Raw genomic sequence first — 19,931 nt, 5'->3', positions numbered from 1 at the left:
GCATGCAGCATACAGCATTAGCTTCTCACCATTGTTTCCTACTGCATCTGATTTGAGCCATGTTTCCTTGGATGCTTTGCATAAACACAGGCTCCATCTATAACAAAACTGGGTTTCAGTGGCACTGTGACATTGGCGACAAACTCCCCCATCTAGGGTGTCATGGCCCACAGAGTGTCACTCCGTGGTGTCGGGGGCGCACCCCCCCCCACCCACGCACCAAGTGGCTAATGAGGTCAAATGACGAATTACACAGTCAGTTTAACCCAGAGGCTTGGGACTGCAGGTACAGAACAGATTGCTATGTTAGCTGATATCCAGGACACCTGTGATGCAGTGGATCGCATGGACAGGAAGGCCGAGTGACAGGCCCTGCAGAGGGAAACATGAAAACAAAAGAGCTGCTGGGAAATGCTGGGGGGGAAAAATAGCCCTCTAACGTAACCCCTCTCTCTCCCTCAATGCTACAACTGTAGCAGAAATCTGCAGACCAGGCGCAGCAATTCAGCAGACATTTAGGTTCATAGACAGTGCAGCTGCCTCTCTTGGGCTGAGATTAATTGCTGGATGGATAAAGCCACAGTGATTGACAGATGAGTTGCAGCATTGAGGAGACATGAGAGAGATGAATGTGCAGCAGTTCAAAGTGGAAACAGCATTGAGTGCTTTTGGATTCCTCAAAAGAAAGTTTGCTGATGAAAATGTTGATTTTTTTGGGGGGCTCCTGAGAAGTCAACCGACATCACAGGGTGAGTTATAGATGTCACAGGTGCTCGGGCCTTTTTTTTCAAACTGCAGACATTGATAACCAAACATCGAAAAATGTGTCTTGTCGTGACTGACACCCTTGAAACGGAAACAGATAACTTTTCATTCATGCCCTTTTAAATATTCTATTGACGTTTATGCTCTAGCTTTTACATTTAACATGTAGCTGAAGAAAATGCTTGATTACTTGAGTAGTCAATCTTTTTAATAGAAAAATTATTGATAATAAAGTATTTCTTCTATTTTTTTTAAGCATTAGTACCAAGAATGAATTTCCATCTAGTCTTTGATGATAAATTGGAGATATTTATATGTACGATGTATGATCAATAATGCCAATATTTCCATGCTGTACGATGATTTGACCATTTTATGGCATTTAGTATTATCAGTTGTAATCTGGATGGTAAAATATGGATCACGTCTATGCAGTTACCCTATATAATGAATTTTCCTCTTCATAATCGTTCCACAAGTGGCAACTATATTTTATCTTCTACTGTGATTCATTTTTTTGTGTCAATTTCCTCATCGACGTGTGTTTCTGACTTTTCTGTTTTCGCCCCATTTGCATGGTCGAATACTCTCTCTAAGACCACAGGGCTTAAAAACACACGCTGCATTGCAAACTAACTGAGGCACCTGGGTAAAAAAAAAAAAGATACCACATGTGGCTCTCATTTGATGGAATTGTTTTCCCGCTGGCTGCAGGAGCAAGGGGGCCAGGATGAAGACAGCCTCAGAGACCCAGACACCTAATGTGGCATAAAGAGCAGCTCAAAATTTGCCTGTGGTCAGAGAAAGACATTCTGGTAACTGGGTCTCGCTTAATGAACTACAAGGTGCCATGAATGACAAATAAATGGTGTTTTTTTAAAATTTTTAGGCCAACGAAATGCTCAATGCATCACTAATAAGGTTAATTTGAGTCCCAGTGGACATGAGGCATTAGCCTAAGTGTTTATCTGCCTGAGCGCTGTCCCCTGTTAGACTGACAAACAGGAACAGTGCTTGCAGTGTCATTACAATGGCACTAAGTAGAAGGTGAATGCCCAATTTACCCATCGGGTTTTAGCCAAATGAACAAGATTCAATCATTAATTACTTGTTGCTTCGTACATGCAAGTAAAAGTCTAGAGTGTCTGTGTTTGAGAAAAGCGGCCGGAGAAACAACATGCAGGAGTAGTAGTAGTAGTAGATATCCTCCTCTCTGTGTGTGGTGTATAGTTATGTATGTAAAATGCATGGTTCTCTGCCTGCATGTCCCATTTCCCTATACTGATTACAATTACAAATTCAAGTGAGGCCAACGCGGCACAATAGTTATCTACGGCCAAACGATAGACTCCCTTAATTGCAAATGGCAGACTAGGAGGCTGCTGTTGAATGAATTATTTCTCGCCGATGCTCCCACCGCCTCAGTGCTATTCAGTCCGACAGTTTAAACATGCCAGAGAGCTCAACTAGGGGCTGCTGTTAAATTCACCAGGGCTACTGTTGCATACCGTGGGCTAGATAAGACTCATTTAAATAATTCCCATACCGCCGTGCCGCTTTATCTCGGAGTTTACCCATCAGAAATGTGCGGTGCTGTGCTTATAAAGTTGTCAGACAAACGCAGCACCACTGTTAATCAATAACAAGCTCTGAGCACCACGTCGCATTTTGGCTCCGATGCTATTGACATCCCCCTCAGACTTTGAGATCTATAATAGGCTTTGCTTATGCAGGGAAATTGACATTTTGAATTTCCTTTCAGCCCATGTCTTTGTTGTGTTTGTGAAATTTTGGGGGGGGAGAAAGCAGAGCGAGCCGCAGGCCAACACTGTGTGTTTCAGGCTTCATGGGAGTTGAGTGTACAGTGGCGAGAAAGTGACTGCCTAAGCTTCAGTCCTTCTGTTGGGAAGTGGATGGGGAGGAGGGGGGTCTAAATCCCAAGTCCATTAAATCACTGTACAACAGATTAGCAGAAGCCTATTAGTTGAAAAAGAGTTCTGAGATTTCCCACTCCCACATGTGCTCCCAGAGTCAGCGTGGCACCTTCAAAGTTGTTGGAATTACCTGATATCAAACCACACACTCTTTGAGTCCTGAGTTTCAGGCCAGTCTGTAAGACAGGATGTAATTAAGAGGAGGGTGTGAGGGACGATTGTAAGTCTTTGAGTAAATCTTTGAAATCTCTAGAGGGTTCGTGCACTGAACACACTGAGTTCCCTCTGCGAGACACAGACGAGAGAGAACAGACAGCCATTGTGCTCAAGTCTGTCGCTGCACTGTAAAGGCGTTTACACAAGCATCTGCTATCGCGACCAGGTTACTTCAAGCTGTTTCGAAGCGTCCAGTGGACTCGAACTTGCGACATTTACTTACGCATGCAGACGGACCGAGTCCAAGATTGCCTCTGCAGCGCGAGCATCTGAAGATGGATATTGTCTTGTGGGTGCCAAGACTATTTTGGGAGCCCCTGACTTGTCCCTGAGCACCCTCTGATCAGCTTTGTCATCAGGTGTGACAGCAGCGACACACTCCCTGGGTGCATCCCGACACTCACACCTCAGAAACTAATGGGTCTCTGTCACTTCTCTGTAAGGAAAAAGAAAAAGTGACAAGAGAAAAGAAAGAAAAAAAATAAGCAAGCCTCTCTGCCGACTTTAACTTCTTCAATTCCTGTAGAGATTGGAAACAAAGAGAGGTAAGGAGAAAAACCTGAAGATGCCATTAATGATAATCTTGAAGTAGACGGCAGGTATAGAGCCTTTACTGTAGCATACATCTCTATCGCTATAAAAACATGATGAAGGTTAATGAATAAAAGATTAACCAGGAACAATGGATGACCTAAAGCCTAATGAAACATGGTGTGATGCTGATGTTACTCTCCAGCCTATATTTAATTTTGCATGTTTTCCATGTTGCCTCTAGTTGGAATTGGAAACAAGGAGAAGAGACGAAGATTCACGATAACCTTAAAGTAAGCTGCAGGTATAGATCTTTTACCATTGGGTATATCCCCATCACTAAAGGAACATCCTCAATGTTCTTCAATGAGTGAAAGCGTTTTAGATGTATTTAACCAACAGCACGAAGTTGTGGCTGTGGAACACCAACCGCCCTGTGGAAAGCATGATTTAATGGTTATTAGTGTTTATGCATAACACTGTCATAACTCTCTATTTTACTATGCATGTTTTCCATGTTTGCTTCTTAGAAATTAGAGACAAAGAGATGCATGGAGCAAATCTGGTGGAGCTTTTACTGTAGGACATTATAAAGGTTATTTTTAATACCTAAACACAAGTTTTTCGTGGAACAAAGTTGTGCCTGATGACCAAACGCATAATGAAAGGCATGATGTGATGGTTATGCTGCGATTCTCCAGCCTATTTCATTCTGCAGTCACTCTCGTTGACTCTTTAACGTGTCGCCTGTGCGTTTTTCTATTGCTAGTTTATTCCGTTTCCTATCTCATTGCCTATTTCTGCTTACCTTTCCATTTCCGGATGCGCGAGCTGAGATGGATTCTGCAGGACGTGCTCATTGTTCAAACACGCCAGAGCACGCGCACACACGTGCATATTAGCGCTTCCTTTCTCTACTTTTCTTTTTTCTTTGCTGGTGCGTAATGGCGAGTGGATGAAGTCGCGTCCTGGAGAAGTTTCCGATGCGTGCGTCAGGACAGTGGCGCATTGGACGCCAGTAGCAGAGCTGGATGCGCGGCAAGAGGAGGAGGAGGAGGAGGAGGAGGAGGAGGAGGAGGAGGGGGATCATACATTAACTCCTGCTGGCTGCGGGGGACTCTCCACTTGATAGAAGCGAACGCGGAGAGGATGCTCTCAGAACAACACTGAGGAACCAACACATGAATCGCAACGGAAATCTCACTTAATTCTCTTCTTGTGGCTTCTTCTTGTTTTCCAGGGGGATTGTTTGTTTTACGCAGCGCAAAGAGAGTGGAAAGCAAACGCTGCAGAGATGAGTGTCGCGTGGTTTTACATGCTCCTGAAGGATCCCCTCTCCTGATACAGGGACCAAAGAGGACGAAACAAGGCTGCCCATGATATTCCCCAAAAGAAGAACGCAAAGGTGGAGCGATTAGAGAAGGGCTGATGACGGGACTATTAATCCTTTCAGTGCATCCAAAGCACCAAAGGGTATTGGAATCGTTTGGATGGAAATCGGGCGAGTGTTTAGAACTGTTTCTGGTTTTATATGAAACTGGTGATTAATTGTTGTGGCACATCTGCAAGGAATTTTTTTTTTTTTAATTCTCACTGCCTCTTTTCTTTTTTGTCCTCTTCCACCGAAAGGTTTTTATGGTATGAGCGGCTCCCCGCTGTGAATTTCCCAGAAACTCATCTCAATCTTTATTTATTTTTTTCTCTTTTCCAGTATTCCTAAATCTAAATGGAATTAGTTGAGCCTGAAGCCGTTTGTGAAAGGAACAGACATGGTACATGGGCACAGCTTCCATCACGGTAAGTCATCCGTATTCATCAGCTGAAGCACACATGGTCACAGCCTCTTATTGCGTAGGCTCATGCGCTACCGACGAAGAAGTATAGTAATCCTTGAATCAGCCTCTTAAATATTAGAGCAACAGATTAATCAGTGATTTCTTTGAATGAAAATAAAAAGGATCATGAGGTGATGTAGAAACACTGCAACCTGTAAACTCACCCTTGAAGGTCACACTGCGAGTTCTTTGTTTTTCTTTGAATCCGTCATTTCTTTGTTTTTGGAAAGTGATTTGAAACAACGTGCCTGTGTCTTTTAATGCATTTTAAATTAATTTGAAGTCATTTTCTAGTTCTTTTTTTCCAAGATACATTGTTTTTAAGGGGTGTGGTGAAGATTTATGACTGTAACACCAAAGTATGTGCTTGCACAAAGTTCTCTATTCAGAGTCATGCCGGTTTTCATTTGTTCTTTAAATCGCAGAATATTTGATCTCAATTGCTTGTTACCGTCTTTATTTCCTGTGTTATTTGCTGTGTTGAGATTCTTAAGGTTATAAGGTTGCACACAGGTCAGGTTTTAGCATTATAGCACAATGCTGATGTACAGTGCATGACATCCAAAACCTGGAATGTGTCCCTCGCTGACTCAGCTGAAATCAAGCCCTGCAACGAAGATAATAATTTTCATGCCACAGTCTTCAACCCAGGATGTGTTTGTGTCTCCTTCTGCTCTTCCAGTAGTTGCAAGTCTTCTCATACTTGGGTTGTCTGGGGCAACAAAGAAGGATACAGCAGGTAATCTCCATCACCACAACCGCCTAGTCTTCTCTGCACAGATATGGCTTCTCCTCCACGCTCTAATCCCTGACTCTTTTCTTTTTTTTTCTCTTTTGCTTCGTGTTACTTAGCAAAGAACAATTCTGGAGTGAAGCCTGCAGGTCAATGTGGAACTTGGGTGAAAGAACCAGACGGAGGGATCTTCACTTCTCCCAACTTCCCGAACAAATACCCCCCAGACACCGAGTGTGTTTACATCCTTGAAGGTAAATATTCTATAGAAGCAGTATAGGAAAAAAAGCAAGGGGATCCAGCTATTTATTCCTGTGGTCGTCCTTGGTGGGGGTGAGGGGGGTGGATCACAGTAACTGCTCAAACAATGATGAGATGGTTTATTAAACAGCAAGTGGCTACGTCAGGCTGTTATTTTTACCACATACAGAGATGACCCTTGATTTATCGCCACAGATAATCAGGTTAAAATATTAGCAAAGTGAACACGGGAACTGAAGACACAGCTCCACTGCTTTAGAGATTAATTGACCAGCAGCCAGGACTGCTGGTGTGTATTGAGCGTGTGGGTGTGCTTAAATTGAAACACGGCGAACATTCATCAGCGAAAGCATGGCTAATATTTTACTCCCCGCTTTGTGCTCAGTGGTAATTATTTTCATTGTGTCTTCCAGCACCCCCGAGGCAGTGTATCGATCTGCATTTTGAGGAGAATTACTCGATCGAGTCCTCTTGGGAATGTAAATTTGACAACATCGAGGTTCGGGATGGACCCTTTGGCTTCTCCCCAATACTCGGACGCTACTGCGGTCAGCACAGCCCGCCTGATATCAGGAGTAGTGGCCGATATCTGTGGATAAAATTTGTTACCGATGGAGAACTGGAAGCGGTGGGATTTTCAGCAAGTTACAACTTCACTGCAGGTACATCTTCTTGGAATTGTTTTGTCTTACTGCATTGGTCAAAGCATTTCTGTCTTTGTAAGCATGTCTATGCTTTATAGCTCCAACGGCGGGGCTCCAAATGAATAACAAACGTCATCCAGGGAACTCGGCCTTGAGGGAGCCTCTTGCAGTTTTATTGATTGTCTGTCTGCAAACACTCAGCATTTCCATTGGCAATATACTGTCACTGGCTGGGGCACTCTCGTGACTGGCTGTTATTTCTTCTCCCCCTGTATCCGGAGTGATGTGGAACAGTGTCAGATTTTAATTCTCTTCAGCAGCACCACTCCTCAGTTTACAGGGCTGGGAGAAGCTGGGAGAAGCTGAGAGAGCGTGGCAAAGTAATCTGCATTGTCGAACACAATCAGGGCAATTATGGTCATGTGTAAAACCTTGGCTTTCTTAATTTGCCTCATCTTTGGTTGAGATCCCATTACTGCAGCACTGTGAGGATTGATGACAAGGAATCAGAGCATAACCATGATTTAATATTCCTTCACCTACACTTGACTGGGTTTAATAACACTGTCAACTTCTTTAGTGTGTTTGAGGCTTGAAAGGCACCGTGCCAGGAGGTCCGAACGCTATGCCAGTTTGTTTCCACAACCACTGCACCTTCAGGGGCATTTTACCATTGGAGAAAAAACAGTAAGAGTGTCATTGTTTAGACAATAAACACTTATGCAGTACATTTCACCTGAAAAACAGGCTACTAGCTACAGGCGTTTGACAACAAAGGTATTGAGGTCAAGAGGGGTCATAGATTTATCTCCGCTGTGTGTGTGAGCTGTTATCAAGAAATCCGAATGATAAATCCGTTCATTGGAAATTATGGTAAAAGAAAAATTGCAGACTGCAGCAATGAAATGTACTGAGCAATAGACCAAAGGATTTGATACCATGGGCTGTTAAGCTGTAGTGCTGCTGCAGAAGATTTCTGAGACGTAAAAATGTATTGAAAAAAACTAAAGAAATCTGCTGTAGCTCAAATGTATTTCATTGTAAACACATTGAAAGTTACAGTGTCAAATATGATGTTTTTTATACAGTTCTAAAAAGAACTTGGAAAGGGGGAAAAAAGTGCAAGAAAAGTAAAAACATGAATCGACACAAATGTGAAGCGTGTCAGGCGTTGTTGCGTTCTTTGCTGCAGGGATTGCTTTCAGCTGAGGTGTGAGGCTCTTAACCTGCAGCTGAGTTTTACACATCAATTGTTCTGTCAGCTTTGATAGAAGTTTCCCTCTTTAGAAATGCACTCGTGATACTGGAAGTGTGTATTCCAGTAAGGCTAGTTGAGAAACTTAACTTTTATGAGTCACAAGATGGCATTCAGCTCAATGTTAACTATGCTAGCTATCAAAGGAATGAACCATTCTTTTGATGGTTAGCATAGGGCAAATATGTATTTGCTTTTCCCTCGATAGTTTTGCCTTGTATTATTCTAACAAATTTTACCATTTGATAGTTTATGCAGTTTGTTTTTTTTGTTGCTCATGTAAAAACTACACAGATCTTGGCTTGAAGCTGTTAGCGACACACTAGCATGACAATGTCTGTGCGTTAGCTCAGCCTGATGTCAGAACTCCAGTTTATTTTGGTATTTACCTCCAGTTTCTTTTCTCTTTCTTCTCATTAATCTCAGATCATGAAGTAGACCTCAGTAAGTACAAAATGTTTTGGTCAAAGTAAAACATTTCCATTGCACGTGACAGAGTAATTTTGCCCTTAACGTCTTGCCATTTACTTTAATTTCCTCAAAATTGTTTTTGAGTTCATGACCTTGTGCACGGTTTTAGAAACACAGGGGTCCCAGAACTGGGCTAAGCTCATAGTGTTTGCATTGTTCTGCAGTCAGTGAAGAAAGTAAATGAAGATTCAACTGATATTTATATGAAATGTTTCTTTAATATAAAAACATTTTTGTTAATATCTACAGTTTGTCCAGCTTGTCAAGGTTTGATACCAATTGAGCCCTAATTTTGTTTTCCTGAGTCTACGAAATAGTCCTCCCTACTGGATTAGGTACAGCACAAAACACCTTAAAATCTAAATCTAGAAAACTACACAGGAAAGAAAGTATATGTTTCCAGCTCTTATACTTGTAAAGGAAAAACCAAGACTATATCTTCTCAAATATGTAAATTTCTTATTTTCTTCCTCCTGCTTCTCTTTGGAGCTTCATTGAAATTTTGCTGCGAGAAAAGAAAAAAAAGCTCATGCCTCTTGACTTGATAGGAAATATCTTTGGCGTATGATTTACATAATTAAAGAGGATAAAAGTCCTGAATTCACTCGACTTGATAATGTGAAATCTGACAGTATGAATAGGGTCTCACATTTGCATCTGCTCTGTGAACCGAGCTAATTCACACAGTCCTCCACTGATGAATGAGAGTGACGGAGAAGAGGCCATGTAGCTGACGTGAAAGAGCTCCTTTCACTTTCCTTCCTCAGTCATTTTAGGAGCCAAGTGATAAAAACTCTTACGTCTCTCCCTCGCATTCTGCCAATGTTCGCTCACAGCCCTTGATGACTAATGCGAGTAGCACTAGTGAATGAAGAAGCAGTAACTGGAATCTCGCAACATCTAGTGCCATATTATATGTTGAGGTACTTCAGGGAAGCACTTAAAGTCTGCAGGTGCTATGTATTCAATTTATATGTGGGGGGAGGAAGTAGGATACTGCGGGTGTAACAGACACTTCAGAGATTCACTCAGAACAGTGACTAAATGAATTTGGCTGCCACAGTGATGTGATGCGCAATTTATTTGTCAAACAAATTACACCCAGAAGCCTCGTGCAAGGTCTCCTCTTACGTCAAAGCACAAAGACAGCAGTCTTTTTCCGGCACTGCAAAATATATTGCAGCTATAGTTTTTTCTGAGGGTATAGAAAGTAAGAGGAGTGTGACAAAACACTGAAAATCGTACGTGTAATTTCCTGTTTAATTAACTCAGCTACAAAGTCACACTGACAGTGATGAGACGATGTGTAGCACCTGAATAGAGATCAGTAAACAAAAGCTTACCAGGCCGTGGAGCCCATGTGATAAGTGGCAGGTGTGACTCTTAAGTTAACCTACTGAATGAGCATATCTTGCACTGTAGTCAGGAAGTACCTCTGCCCACCTAAAGACTCATATATGCAGCCTTCACGTATGAAAAAAGATATGCTCGTCCGATAGAGGGGGGCAGCGCTCCTGCACCAGTCTCGCACAGTCCTCCACTTTTCCATCACTAATGTCCAACTGGCATTCAACTCCTGTGCAATCTCAGTCCAGCTGTTCTGCAGTAACCGGTTGCCCTTGTGCCTTGGCGAATTAAGTAAAGGTGTCATGTAGATGCCTTTAGTTTCTTACCGGCTCCAAAGTCTTTTCTCAAAATTGTTTCATGGTTGAAATTTCTTCCTCCTAGGGTTGTGTCGCCTGAAATATCGACCAAACTGCCCCCTGTGATTTCCGCTGCTGCTCTATTTTAGTCTGTTGCTCACAAACCCTATTTTATACTGTAGATCCTGACTCAATACTATTACTAATTTATAGTATTCAGTTCTACATTCTGGGGAATAAAGTTATTCAAAGGTCAACTTCACTTTTGATTCGCCTTTACGGTGAATCTGAAGGTACAGCCAACAGCCAATAGCTTAGCTTAGCTTAACCTAAAGACTGGAAACGAGGGGAAAGCTAGCCTCACTTTGACTGAAGGTAAGAATGTCAGCCAGCAGCAACTCAAAATCTCACAAAACAGCACGTTTTATGTCATTTATTCAATCCGTACAAAAAACCTAAGAGTAAAAATAGAAGGTTAGATGAGGGTTATTTCTCCATTGGTGTCATGGCAATGTCACAATGGCATGAAACCAGGTCTAGAAATAGTTTAACCCACACATGTCTTTTAATATTCTTTGAATCTATTAATCCAAGAAAATATAGCGTTTTAAATAGGGACTCTTTCAACAGAGCTGGGCTACTTGTTCAATCCTGTTTCCAGGATTTGTGCTAAGCTAACCGGCAGGCGGTTGTGCTCGCAGTAGCTTCCCATGTTACGTCTCCTGATCTAACACTCAAATAGAAATCAGGCATTCATGTGTGTAAGGTGCTGGAGATTTAACCTTGACATATTATCCTTGAACAACTTTGAAGCAGCATGCAGAGCTATACTGTGAGTGTATTCCAGAAGTCATCACATTCTACTGCTCAACTTTCTGTCCACAAATAAAAAGGCAGTTCAGTCATTCTTCATTAAGACAGGGAAGCCCGAGACAGAGGAGTAAAGCTGTAAACCACCCACGACAGCAGTGTTGACTGAGAGCCCCGGGCCACAGAGGAAAGACTGTGTTTGCAGAAGAATTCCTTAGATCATTTTTATATCTTTTTTTTTTATTTTCTTTGTTTCATCCTCTCTCGCTTTCTGGTTATTTTTGCGCAAATATATTCACAGTGAAGGAAAAATTGGGTTTTGAAATTGTGGCAGTGCGCGAAGGTGTGACATTACGCTGTGTGGTGTTGTGATGTCTTAACAGCCAAAAGCTCTATAAATACATGTATATATATATTCACATAACATGCGAAGTTGCCTGCCCTAGATTCACCTCATCTCTGGAGGTCAGCAACAAAGCAGAACACTTGGACTGTGACATTGTGATATATGCAGCCATGTTCAGTAGTAATGACACGATATAAAATAGCAAGTGTTATTTCACTTGGATAATGTATATGTACAGCAGGGAAACATATAGAGTAGAGAACCACGTGTGTTAATTTCTGTGCATGTGTGTGTGTGTGTATGTGTGTGTAAGGCTGTTTGAGCAGACTTCTGCTGTTCAGGTTGTCCTAGGGCGCCGTGACCTCGGGAACCCTGTGGACTGGTAGATTAAGTGGTGTTTCAGCACCTTAAGCCAAAGCCAGAGCAAATAAAAGCTGCAAGTTCTCCCCCTCTTGCTCCCTGCACTCTGATCATTGAACATGCTGTTTGCAGAGCCAAGACCTGGTCCTGAGGCAGATGATCTCACATGAAAAAAAAAACCCATCCTATATTAGATTTGTGTCGATTTATACCTCTTATGTATTTGGTTGAAATGCTGATTTTTGCTAAATTCAACGACATATTTACTGCTATGGAAAGATGGATCCCTGGAACAGTAACACAGATAATATTAATGCCATAAGGCTGTATGTTTTCTACTCTAAGAATTCAGGCCATGACTAATGAATCTATAATGAAGACGACTCTGATTGTCCTAAACGCCTTTTTCGCCGCTCCAAGCTCCAACGGCACTGAGAATCGTTTTGGAATGAAATGAGTCAAATGGTATTTATGATTATGGCTGGAATAGGATATATGGGCCTTTCATAAAGGAGGCAGAGTCATGCGATTGAACCCAGATGGGCTCAAACTGGAAAATTGAAAATTGAACCGAAAGAGATTGAGTCGTCGCTCTTGGAAGGAACTGACTGCACGGCGGCACCACCGCAGAGCTGGACAGAAAGTTCAGTGACTCCCCAGTTTCACCTCTGTCTCCAAAGCCTGTCCCTGGCTGCAACTCGACATTTAATTGTTGGATTGCTGTTTGCATCCACAAATCACTGACATTCTCCTGGTTGCCAAAGAGAGACATACAGTATCACAACGTGGGATCGTTGTCATTCACTGAAACTTAAGTTCAAATTGACAATTTTCTAAACCTAAAAATATAACGAGACATATGTCAAAGGGAATTTGGCAAAACATGGACAGTAGCATGCAAACAGCCGAGTCGGACGTGGGGATCTTATTCTGCAGATGCGAAATCGCTGCACATGGATCTTATCCGGCCAAATCTTAATGATCTTTAAGTGTGAAATATTTGCCATGCAGCTGCAAATTCATGACACAGTTAAAATAGATTTCATGTTCGTAGATACAACAAAGCTCATGAGATTTGATCTGGATTTTTCTATTGCGTTACCTCTCAACTCAAATCCAATAAAAACACTGTCAAAACATTGTCCCATGCTGCGATCACACCTAAGGCGCTGGGAGTAAAAAATTCATTTTCTACGCCCTAACACGGGTAGGGGCTCGGATTCACTGCGGAGCACGGAGAGAAGATGAAATTCATAGGCAGAAATGGAGAGCCAATTCTCCCGTGGTGCATTTTCTTGTATTCTCCCCAGATCTCTGTGAGGAGTTTGTTTGCCCGAATGAGCGACTTGCATATAGTCAATCATAATAAATCTTAAAAGGACAAAAGAGATTCTCTTTCCCAATGTTTTGCTCTAATGCTTCTTGTCATTAGTGCTCCTTATAGTGCCGGTCACATTCCCTGGGCGTTTTCTCCCTGATTGTTTAGCACTGCCTTCTGTTTGTCTGATTGTTATGGGTCTATCTTTTTTTTTTCTCTCACCGGGAAGATGTGTAGGGGTACATTTCTCACAGCATAGGTATGCTTTTATGCAATTTCCCCATTGTGACGCTATCAATTGAATGACTTTGGCACAGGGAAAACAGCTGCATCTCTGCTTGTGTTTATTTTTCAGATCACTCATTTCAATGTTACAAAAGGTCATGGTTTCGAAAAAAAAATCCGACGTGTGTTTAGAGAACTGGTCGTCTCTTTTGGTTTTCCTTTGGAGTCCCTCACCGTGCCTGGTGGGTTTGAGATCCGACTGCCCGCACCAATCTCATTTCAAAGAGAATTCTTTCGCTCATACGCGGTGAGGAAGAATAACAGTTGTTGCGTTTGAGCTCAGACGGCACCCTTCCCCTCACTCTGCCTCTGTTTTAGCAAAACGAGATGGATGGAGCGAGTTAGCATTGCAGGCACACCACTTGCAGCTGTGGAAGAGGTTGGTCACACCCTCGCTCTCCTCACTCGTCTCCCCGTCTCTCTCTCTCTCTGTCTTCATCTAACACTACCTCTTTTCTTCTCTGCTACCCTCTCTCACCGCCGTGCCGAGTGCATGCTTCCTATGTGTGTCACAGCCGATCTATATGAAGGCTGAGGTGTCATTTGTTTCCCTTAGATAACCCAGTTTTTTGACAACCTGGTCATAGATTCCATTGGGAATAATGACATGCACACAAAAAAAGCAAGAAACACAACCAATCAGATGATCACACAGGTTTTAAACAATAAGACAAAGAAAGATAACCGCATAGTTATTATTACCAAAACCGCAAACCTTCCACATCCAACACAAAAACAGACACAAATCTCTTGAAAAACTTAAAAATCTTGAAAGTACTGTGTAATAAGAACTACTTAGAAAAGACGGAAACCATCTTTAAGAAAAATCTATTTAAGGTGTACTTTGACTTGTTAGTTTTGTCCATGTTCCATCTGCTATCATGGATGAGGCAGGGTTTCTGACCCATACTTCAGCCAGCCACCAGGGGATGAGATGTTTTGGCTTCAATCTTTGGAGCTGGCGAACTGTCATTTTGTCCACCATAGCCAGTACATTAAGTTTTCAGGTACACACACACATCACTAAAACATGGATGCTTTTTGTTGTTTTTTGTTGTGCCACTAGCTTGTGTGACTGAGCTTCCCCTCTCTGTCTCTTTTCGGTCCCACTTGTACTCCACTCCTCCCATCGCCGCACCTCTCTCCCTCCCGCTCGGCACAGAATGTTCTCCAGCTTATCAGACGACGAGCCTTTGCTCGGGGGACAACCAGTCAGAGTTTATCGTCCGGTGCAACTTAACTCACTATTCAGCAGGATGGCTGATATTTACGTCCTTCGGTTGACTCAGCCGCTCCTAGCCAATTACCCTGCAGATCAATCAGAGGCTCAGTCTGCCTCCTGCTTCCATCCTCCGTGGCAGTTTGTTAGCCAGGCCTGCTGTTCAGCTACAGATGCTGCGCGGGTCAGGGTACCACTCTGCTGTAGCTGCTAGTCTGCAGTAATGCAAACCGCGGTGGGTGTGGGGTTATTTTTGTGGCCTGTTTTGGGGATTGTGAATGTGTGTCGACTGTATACACACACACCATATGTGTACATGCAAGTGGCTGGTACATCTGTGCATGGGTTTGTCTACATCATGCATCTCTGCAATCTTGGCTGCTTTCCTCTGGGTCCTTTCCCGCGCTGCACACACACAACAGATCGACCCATTGTGTATTCACAGTGTTTAGTGCACACATGATGCATATGGTCTGCGCTCTCTGAACTGCATTGAAAAATTAGCTGGGCTGTTGCAACTGCATTTTTTCCCGCAGCTCCCCTCCTCTGTGGGCATAACAGCTCGCCCTGGGCTCTTTGTGTCATTAGCCTATCATCGTGGTGGATCCTTGGCTGTCATGCCGAGTGCCTGACTCTCTCCATTACGCTGTATTAGGCAGCGATGGGATTGAGCTGTGTGCTTTATCTCCACACACATTAAGGCCTCAACCCATTGAAAATGTCTTAGAGAATTATTCTGTGCAGGGTTGATTGAAAAGGTCTCTTTGTTTTTTGGAAGGTGAATGAGTTTTGTTTGCTAGTCGCTGCTGATTTGTGCGTCTGGTTTTGAAGGACATCACAGAGCAGATTGCTCGCCATGCTCGACGAGTTTTGTTTTTGTTTTCATCATCCCATCAGTGGGATACTTCCTGCGGGGGGTTGGCGTATTAACATACCGGGATGAAAAGTCTTCAAAAGGAGTACAAATGATGAATGTCGTGTTTTCATTATCCACACGTCGCTCCCCCCATTTACTTACATCCTTTGTGGCATCGGATCGGGCTCTTATCTTATCATCTCAGAGCAAATGATTCCAAAAGAATCTAAATCACAGTTGGCATCGCGGTTATCCAATAGGTGAATGGCAGGTTTTTTGTTTTGCCACTGGGAGAATGATGTCAACGTTCAGCAATGAAGCCGGGCAGGACGATGATGGGATTATGAAATGTGGAGTTTGAGTAATCCCTCCGACATCTCAGAATGATAAAACAGTTGTGAATTTAAGCGGACACCCACAACAATCTGTAATACTCCCTTGTAGGAACTGGCAGTGAAATTAGTTGATGGCGCATTTCATGCAACGAAAGTGCAGCCAGGGTCATATAATGCCTGTCCCATCATATATACTGCTGGGACTGTGTTGGAGGGTTAATGCATATCATTACCATTTTATAGGCTTATGGGATCACCAAGACAAGTGGTTTATGGTTTGCAGCTGACTGTAATTCTCCAGCTTCCCTCAGTCCATCATATTTTATTTATTCTAGGGTTCCCCAGGTTCAACGCAGGAAGAAATATCCAATGTAATAATAATGGAACAGAAATTGTATACAGAGCAGAACAAAATGGCCAATATGGGTCTGTATCTGTGCTGGATTTGTGGTGGTTGTTGAAGTGATGCCTTATTTTGCAGCTTATTCATGACAATAACAGCAGAATCTCCATGTAGACCAACCAAGGCTTAATTTTGCACATAAAGACCTGCTTGGTTCCTCTTCATTTCCCCTGTGTGTGTGTGGGAACGATCTCTACCACACCCAGAGGATCCATTATGTGAGCGTGCACGCTGCTAAACTGTTTCTGCAGGAAAAAAAAACTGGTCAAATGTGAATGTTTACTGTTCGACGTCCTAATGTTGTGTGTGACATTTGGTGTCCGGGAGGTGTGAAACAGGTTGTGCGGCGTTCTGTGCAATCGTTTCAGTACATGTTGAGCCATTTTGCCAGAGGTGTCAAGCATTTTCTTGGCTCCGAGACCTCGAGTCTCAAAGGCTGAAAATGTCAGGATGACGCTAGAACTGACATAAACACACTCTTAGCGAGGTGTTGGTTTCCAACAGCTTTTTCTCTTTTTTTGTCGTCTTTCATGCTTGTCAAAGCTCAAATTGCTCATCCATCTGTGCTTATGGAAGGAGAGAAGTCCAGCGAGTCAATTAGGACCATCCTCTCCCATTGGACTGAAGTCTTGCTGGTAGATTGCCAAGAGCAAGGACCTGGAAAAGTTATAAAGTCGATCATGTGTGTTCATCTCAAACAAACACTAACAGGCTGCTGGACAGCGTGGCCTCGCTGGCATTTCATTTTCCACTTGGCAAGCTCGATTAATCACAGCGCTCCTATACAATGCGACGCACATGGCCACCCACTGGTGCTGGCTCTCATTATTCCCCTATGCAGGGAACTGTACAGCAAGGGGAAAGTGAGGCAGGGAAAAAGCAAGAGGAGCACCACACTGCTACATTACTGCATCTACTATATACTGTATATATATATATATATGAGCAATAAAAGGAATGAGCGGCAAAGACTGAAGAAAAGAACACAGTTTTCAGAAATGGAGAAACAGATTTGGATTGCTGTGAGTAGGTTATAGCCACGCTGTGAGGAAGACTGATAAAAGATTGGGACTGCTCCGTGTCCCCTCAAGGCTCGGCTTCTATCTGAATATTCAACGAGCTGACACTGGCTTTTCTCGCCACCGTCTGTAAAAGGACGCCAATTGGCTTTTACCTTGTGGCTTCTAATAAGCCGCTGTGCCTAACATGCATACAAACGGCTCTTCATAATGCCCAGATGCGCCGAGTGCTTCTTGCGCTTCTATATAAACAGCCTTAAAAAAGCTTAAAGAGCCTCAGCTGTTTGCTCTCTGTACGTTGAAATTGCCGTGCATGAAAAAAAACGCTTTACGAGATAACAGTTTTTTCGGTGACAGTTGTTTGGCTTCATATCTTCAGGACTGAAATTGAGACTTGCTGACTTTATCTCCTTCCGTGCATGCACCGTGATTGTTTATTCATTCCGTATAATGAAGTATCTGATCTGCTGCAGGGGGAGAGAATTGTTTTGAGAAATCCTCCCGTTTGACAAAAAGCTGATTATTCATCAATTTCAGCACATTTTATATAATTTGCATTAACTGATGACGCTGGATTGTCAGGTTTACAGTAAAGTAACTGTTAGAAAATTCTTACATTGCACAGACAACTGAGGCCGAATCTGTTTTCTGAAATTAAACATTCCTCAATGATCGCGCATACTGAGAGTGTCTGTAAACAAGAGAGCTAACAGTTATGTGTGGGGGGGGATTACTTTTGTTTGATGCATGCTCACTGTTCACATACACCGAGTAGCAAACATGCAAACACACAATGTTGCTCATGCAAAGCGCGAGTCAAGCTGGATTTGTGGAAAAACACTCACATGTGTATGTTTTCCCCTAATCCCCTCGCACAAACACAGACGTACACACTGCACCTCCAGCGGCTGCATCTGAACCCTCACATCAAAAAATCCTTTTCATTTTGTTCTCCAGTTTGTTTGTAGGGGTCACGTTTGTTCTCCAGTTTGTGTGGCAGAAGTTAAAACAGGCCTGTCAGTAGAGGGGAGAGAAATAACGTGAACTTTCTACACTTCATGTAGAAAAATACACAGCATATACTTCATATTCATAACCACCCGCACCATGTACAGCAATCTTACATATTCAGGCTTAATCCTTCTGGGCCTCTTCTGGTGAGATGTAGAATTCAAGTGAGATTAAAATCACCATCCCTTCCCTCGATAGCCGTGTGCCACGGGGACATAATTTTCTTTTTCTTAAATTAGAAAAGATTAGGTTGAATCTGGGAGGCTGGGCTGAAAATTTTGTTGCCCTCTGGGTAACACTTTATTTTCTAGTATTCCAAAGTCTTTCCAACTTCACCTTCTGATTAAGTCCGTATTTCACAGTCTCTCTCCGACCCTCCGTCTCTTTGTTATAGAACAGGCAAAGTGGGAAGTGGACTGATTCATATACCCGGGGAATTTTTTTTTGTATAGTTCCTTGTGTTTCTAATCACACATCTGTGAGTTAATGTCCAGACATACATCAGACAGAGGAATAAAGAGGTGGGTGATGGTGTTGTAGGATTAAGTTTAAACCCCTTTAAAAAAAAACCTCATTGTGTGTTTGGAGTTTATAGGAGAGATTGACTGATCAAGAGCGGAGTCTGACTCATTGATTTTTATCGTGCGGAAACTCAGATTGTGGCTGAAGGAGCTCAGTGGAAATGCTTAAACTGAGAGTGTGTGTGTGTGTGTGTGTGTGTGTGTGTGTGTGTGTGAGTGCGTGCGTGTGTGTGTGCGTGTGTGTGTGTGTGTGTGGAGAGGAAGGGCTTTGGTGTGGCTTAAATATTAATTTGATGGCGGCGCTCGCTCCGGAGAGAGGTTTTAGCTCCGAGCTCTTTTGACACACAACTTGTGAAACATCTGTGGTTTTGGCCCAAACAAAGCTGATGTAAAAAAATTTGACAGTTTAGTGTTTTCCGGTGAAGAACGAGGAAGTTGCCATTGTTGCCACGCTCTGAGGGAGAATTTAAACACACACAACATATTTCTCTATTGCCTCTCACGAGCCTGAAGTTTGTGAGAGGACATAAGGAGCCTGTTTAGTTGAGCATGTTGTTTATACACTCAGTTCTGAGTGGACAGTAATTCAAGTAGTTTATTTCCCCGGTGATTCATTTCCGTTCATTACATTCAAGTCACGGGAGCTCAGTAAAGTTCTGTTTACAGAATACTGAATGGGGTAAGCTGTTGACTGTCTTTTTCCTCACTTGTTTAAAAAACGCTTTTACAATGAGATGCAACAAAAACAGCTGGGGATGTAAAAACAAGTACGATTAGTTGACACTCTCCATGTTTCACTGGAGGACTTTATTTGACAGTTCCATACACAACGGATGGCATCTTGTCGCTCCATCTGCATGTGTGCTGGCTGGTGTAGTATGTGCCATCTTTTTCAACGTGTTTATGGAAAATGCATGCCTCGCAAATTCTACAGTGAATCAAACAAACGTAAAGTAAACTCGTAATAACTTCTGATTAATGTTGGTGTTTATTGGTTGAGTGCAATATGAGCGCAGGTCAGCGAGGGAGTGAGTAGGGAGGATTCAAGGCTTCTGCCCTAATCCTGACGCAGTGGTGGTTATTTGCAATAAAATGTACATGACCTTATATGTGAATGTGCGTTTCTGTGAATGGATACGTTTGTTGGTGTGTGTACATGT

General features: G+C 42.8%; 1 protein-coding gene across 4 annotated transcripts in view; it reads left to right on the top strand.

The window, feature by feature from the left end:
- Positions 1-4,528: 4,528 nt before the first annotated feature.
- neto1l (neuropilin (NRP) and tolloid (TLL)-like 1, like) overlaps positions 4,529-19,931 on the top strand; it is a 67,863-nt gene continuing 52,460 nt past the window's right edge. For 3 of the 4 annotated variants that reach the window (XM_035143248.2, XM_035143246.2, XM_035143247.2), the window contains exons 1-4: positions 4,529-5,243; positions 5,964-6,020; positions 6,134-6,268; positions 6,689-6,937. In XM_035143248.2, the coding sequence (XP_034999139.1) occupies positions 5,216-5,243; positions 5,964-6,020; positions 6,134-6,268; positions 6,689-6,937 (469 nt within the window). In that variant the 5' untranslated portion in view covers positions 4,529-5,215. The remainder of the gene's footprint in view (positions 5,244-5,963; positions 6,021-6,133; positions 6,269-6,688; positions 6,938-19,931) is intronic. The other variant, XM_047344591.1, reaches the window with a different exon arrangement.

This window comes from Hippoglossus stenolepis, chromosome 19 (assembly GCF_022539355.2).
Source record: "Hippoglossus stenolepis isolate QCI-W04-F060 chromosome 19, HSTE1.2, whole genome shotgun sequence".
Classification (NCBI taxonomy): domain Eukaryota; kingdom Metazoa; phylum Chordata; class Actinopteri; order Pleuronectiformes; family Pleuronectidae; genus Hippoglossus; species Hippoglossus stenolepis.
The sequence above is the reverse complement of the archived record's forward strand: the minus strand, read 5'-3'. Positions and strand labels throughout refer to the sequence as shown.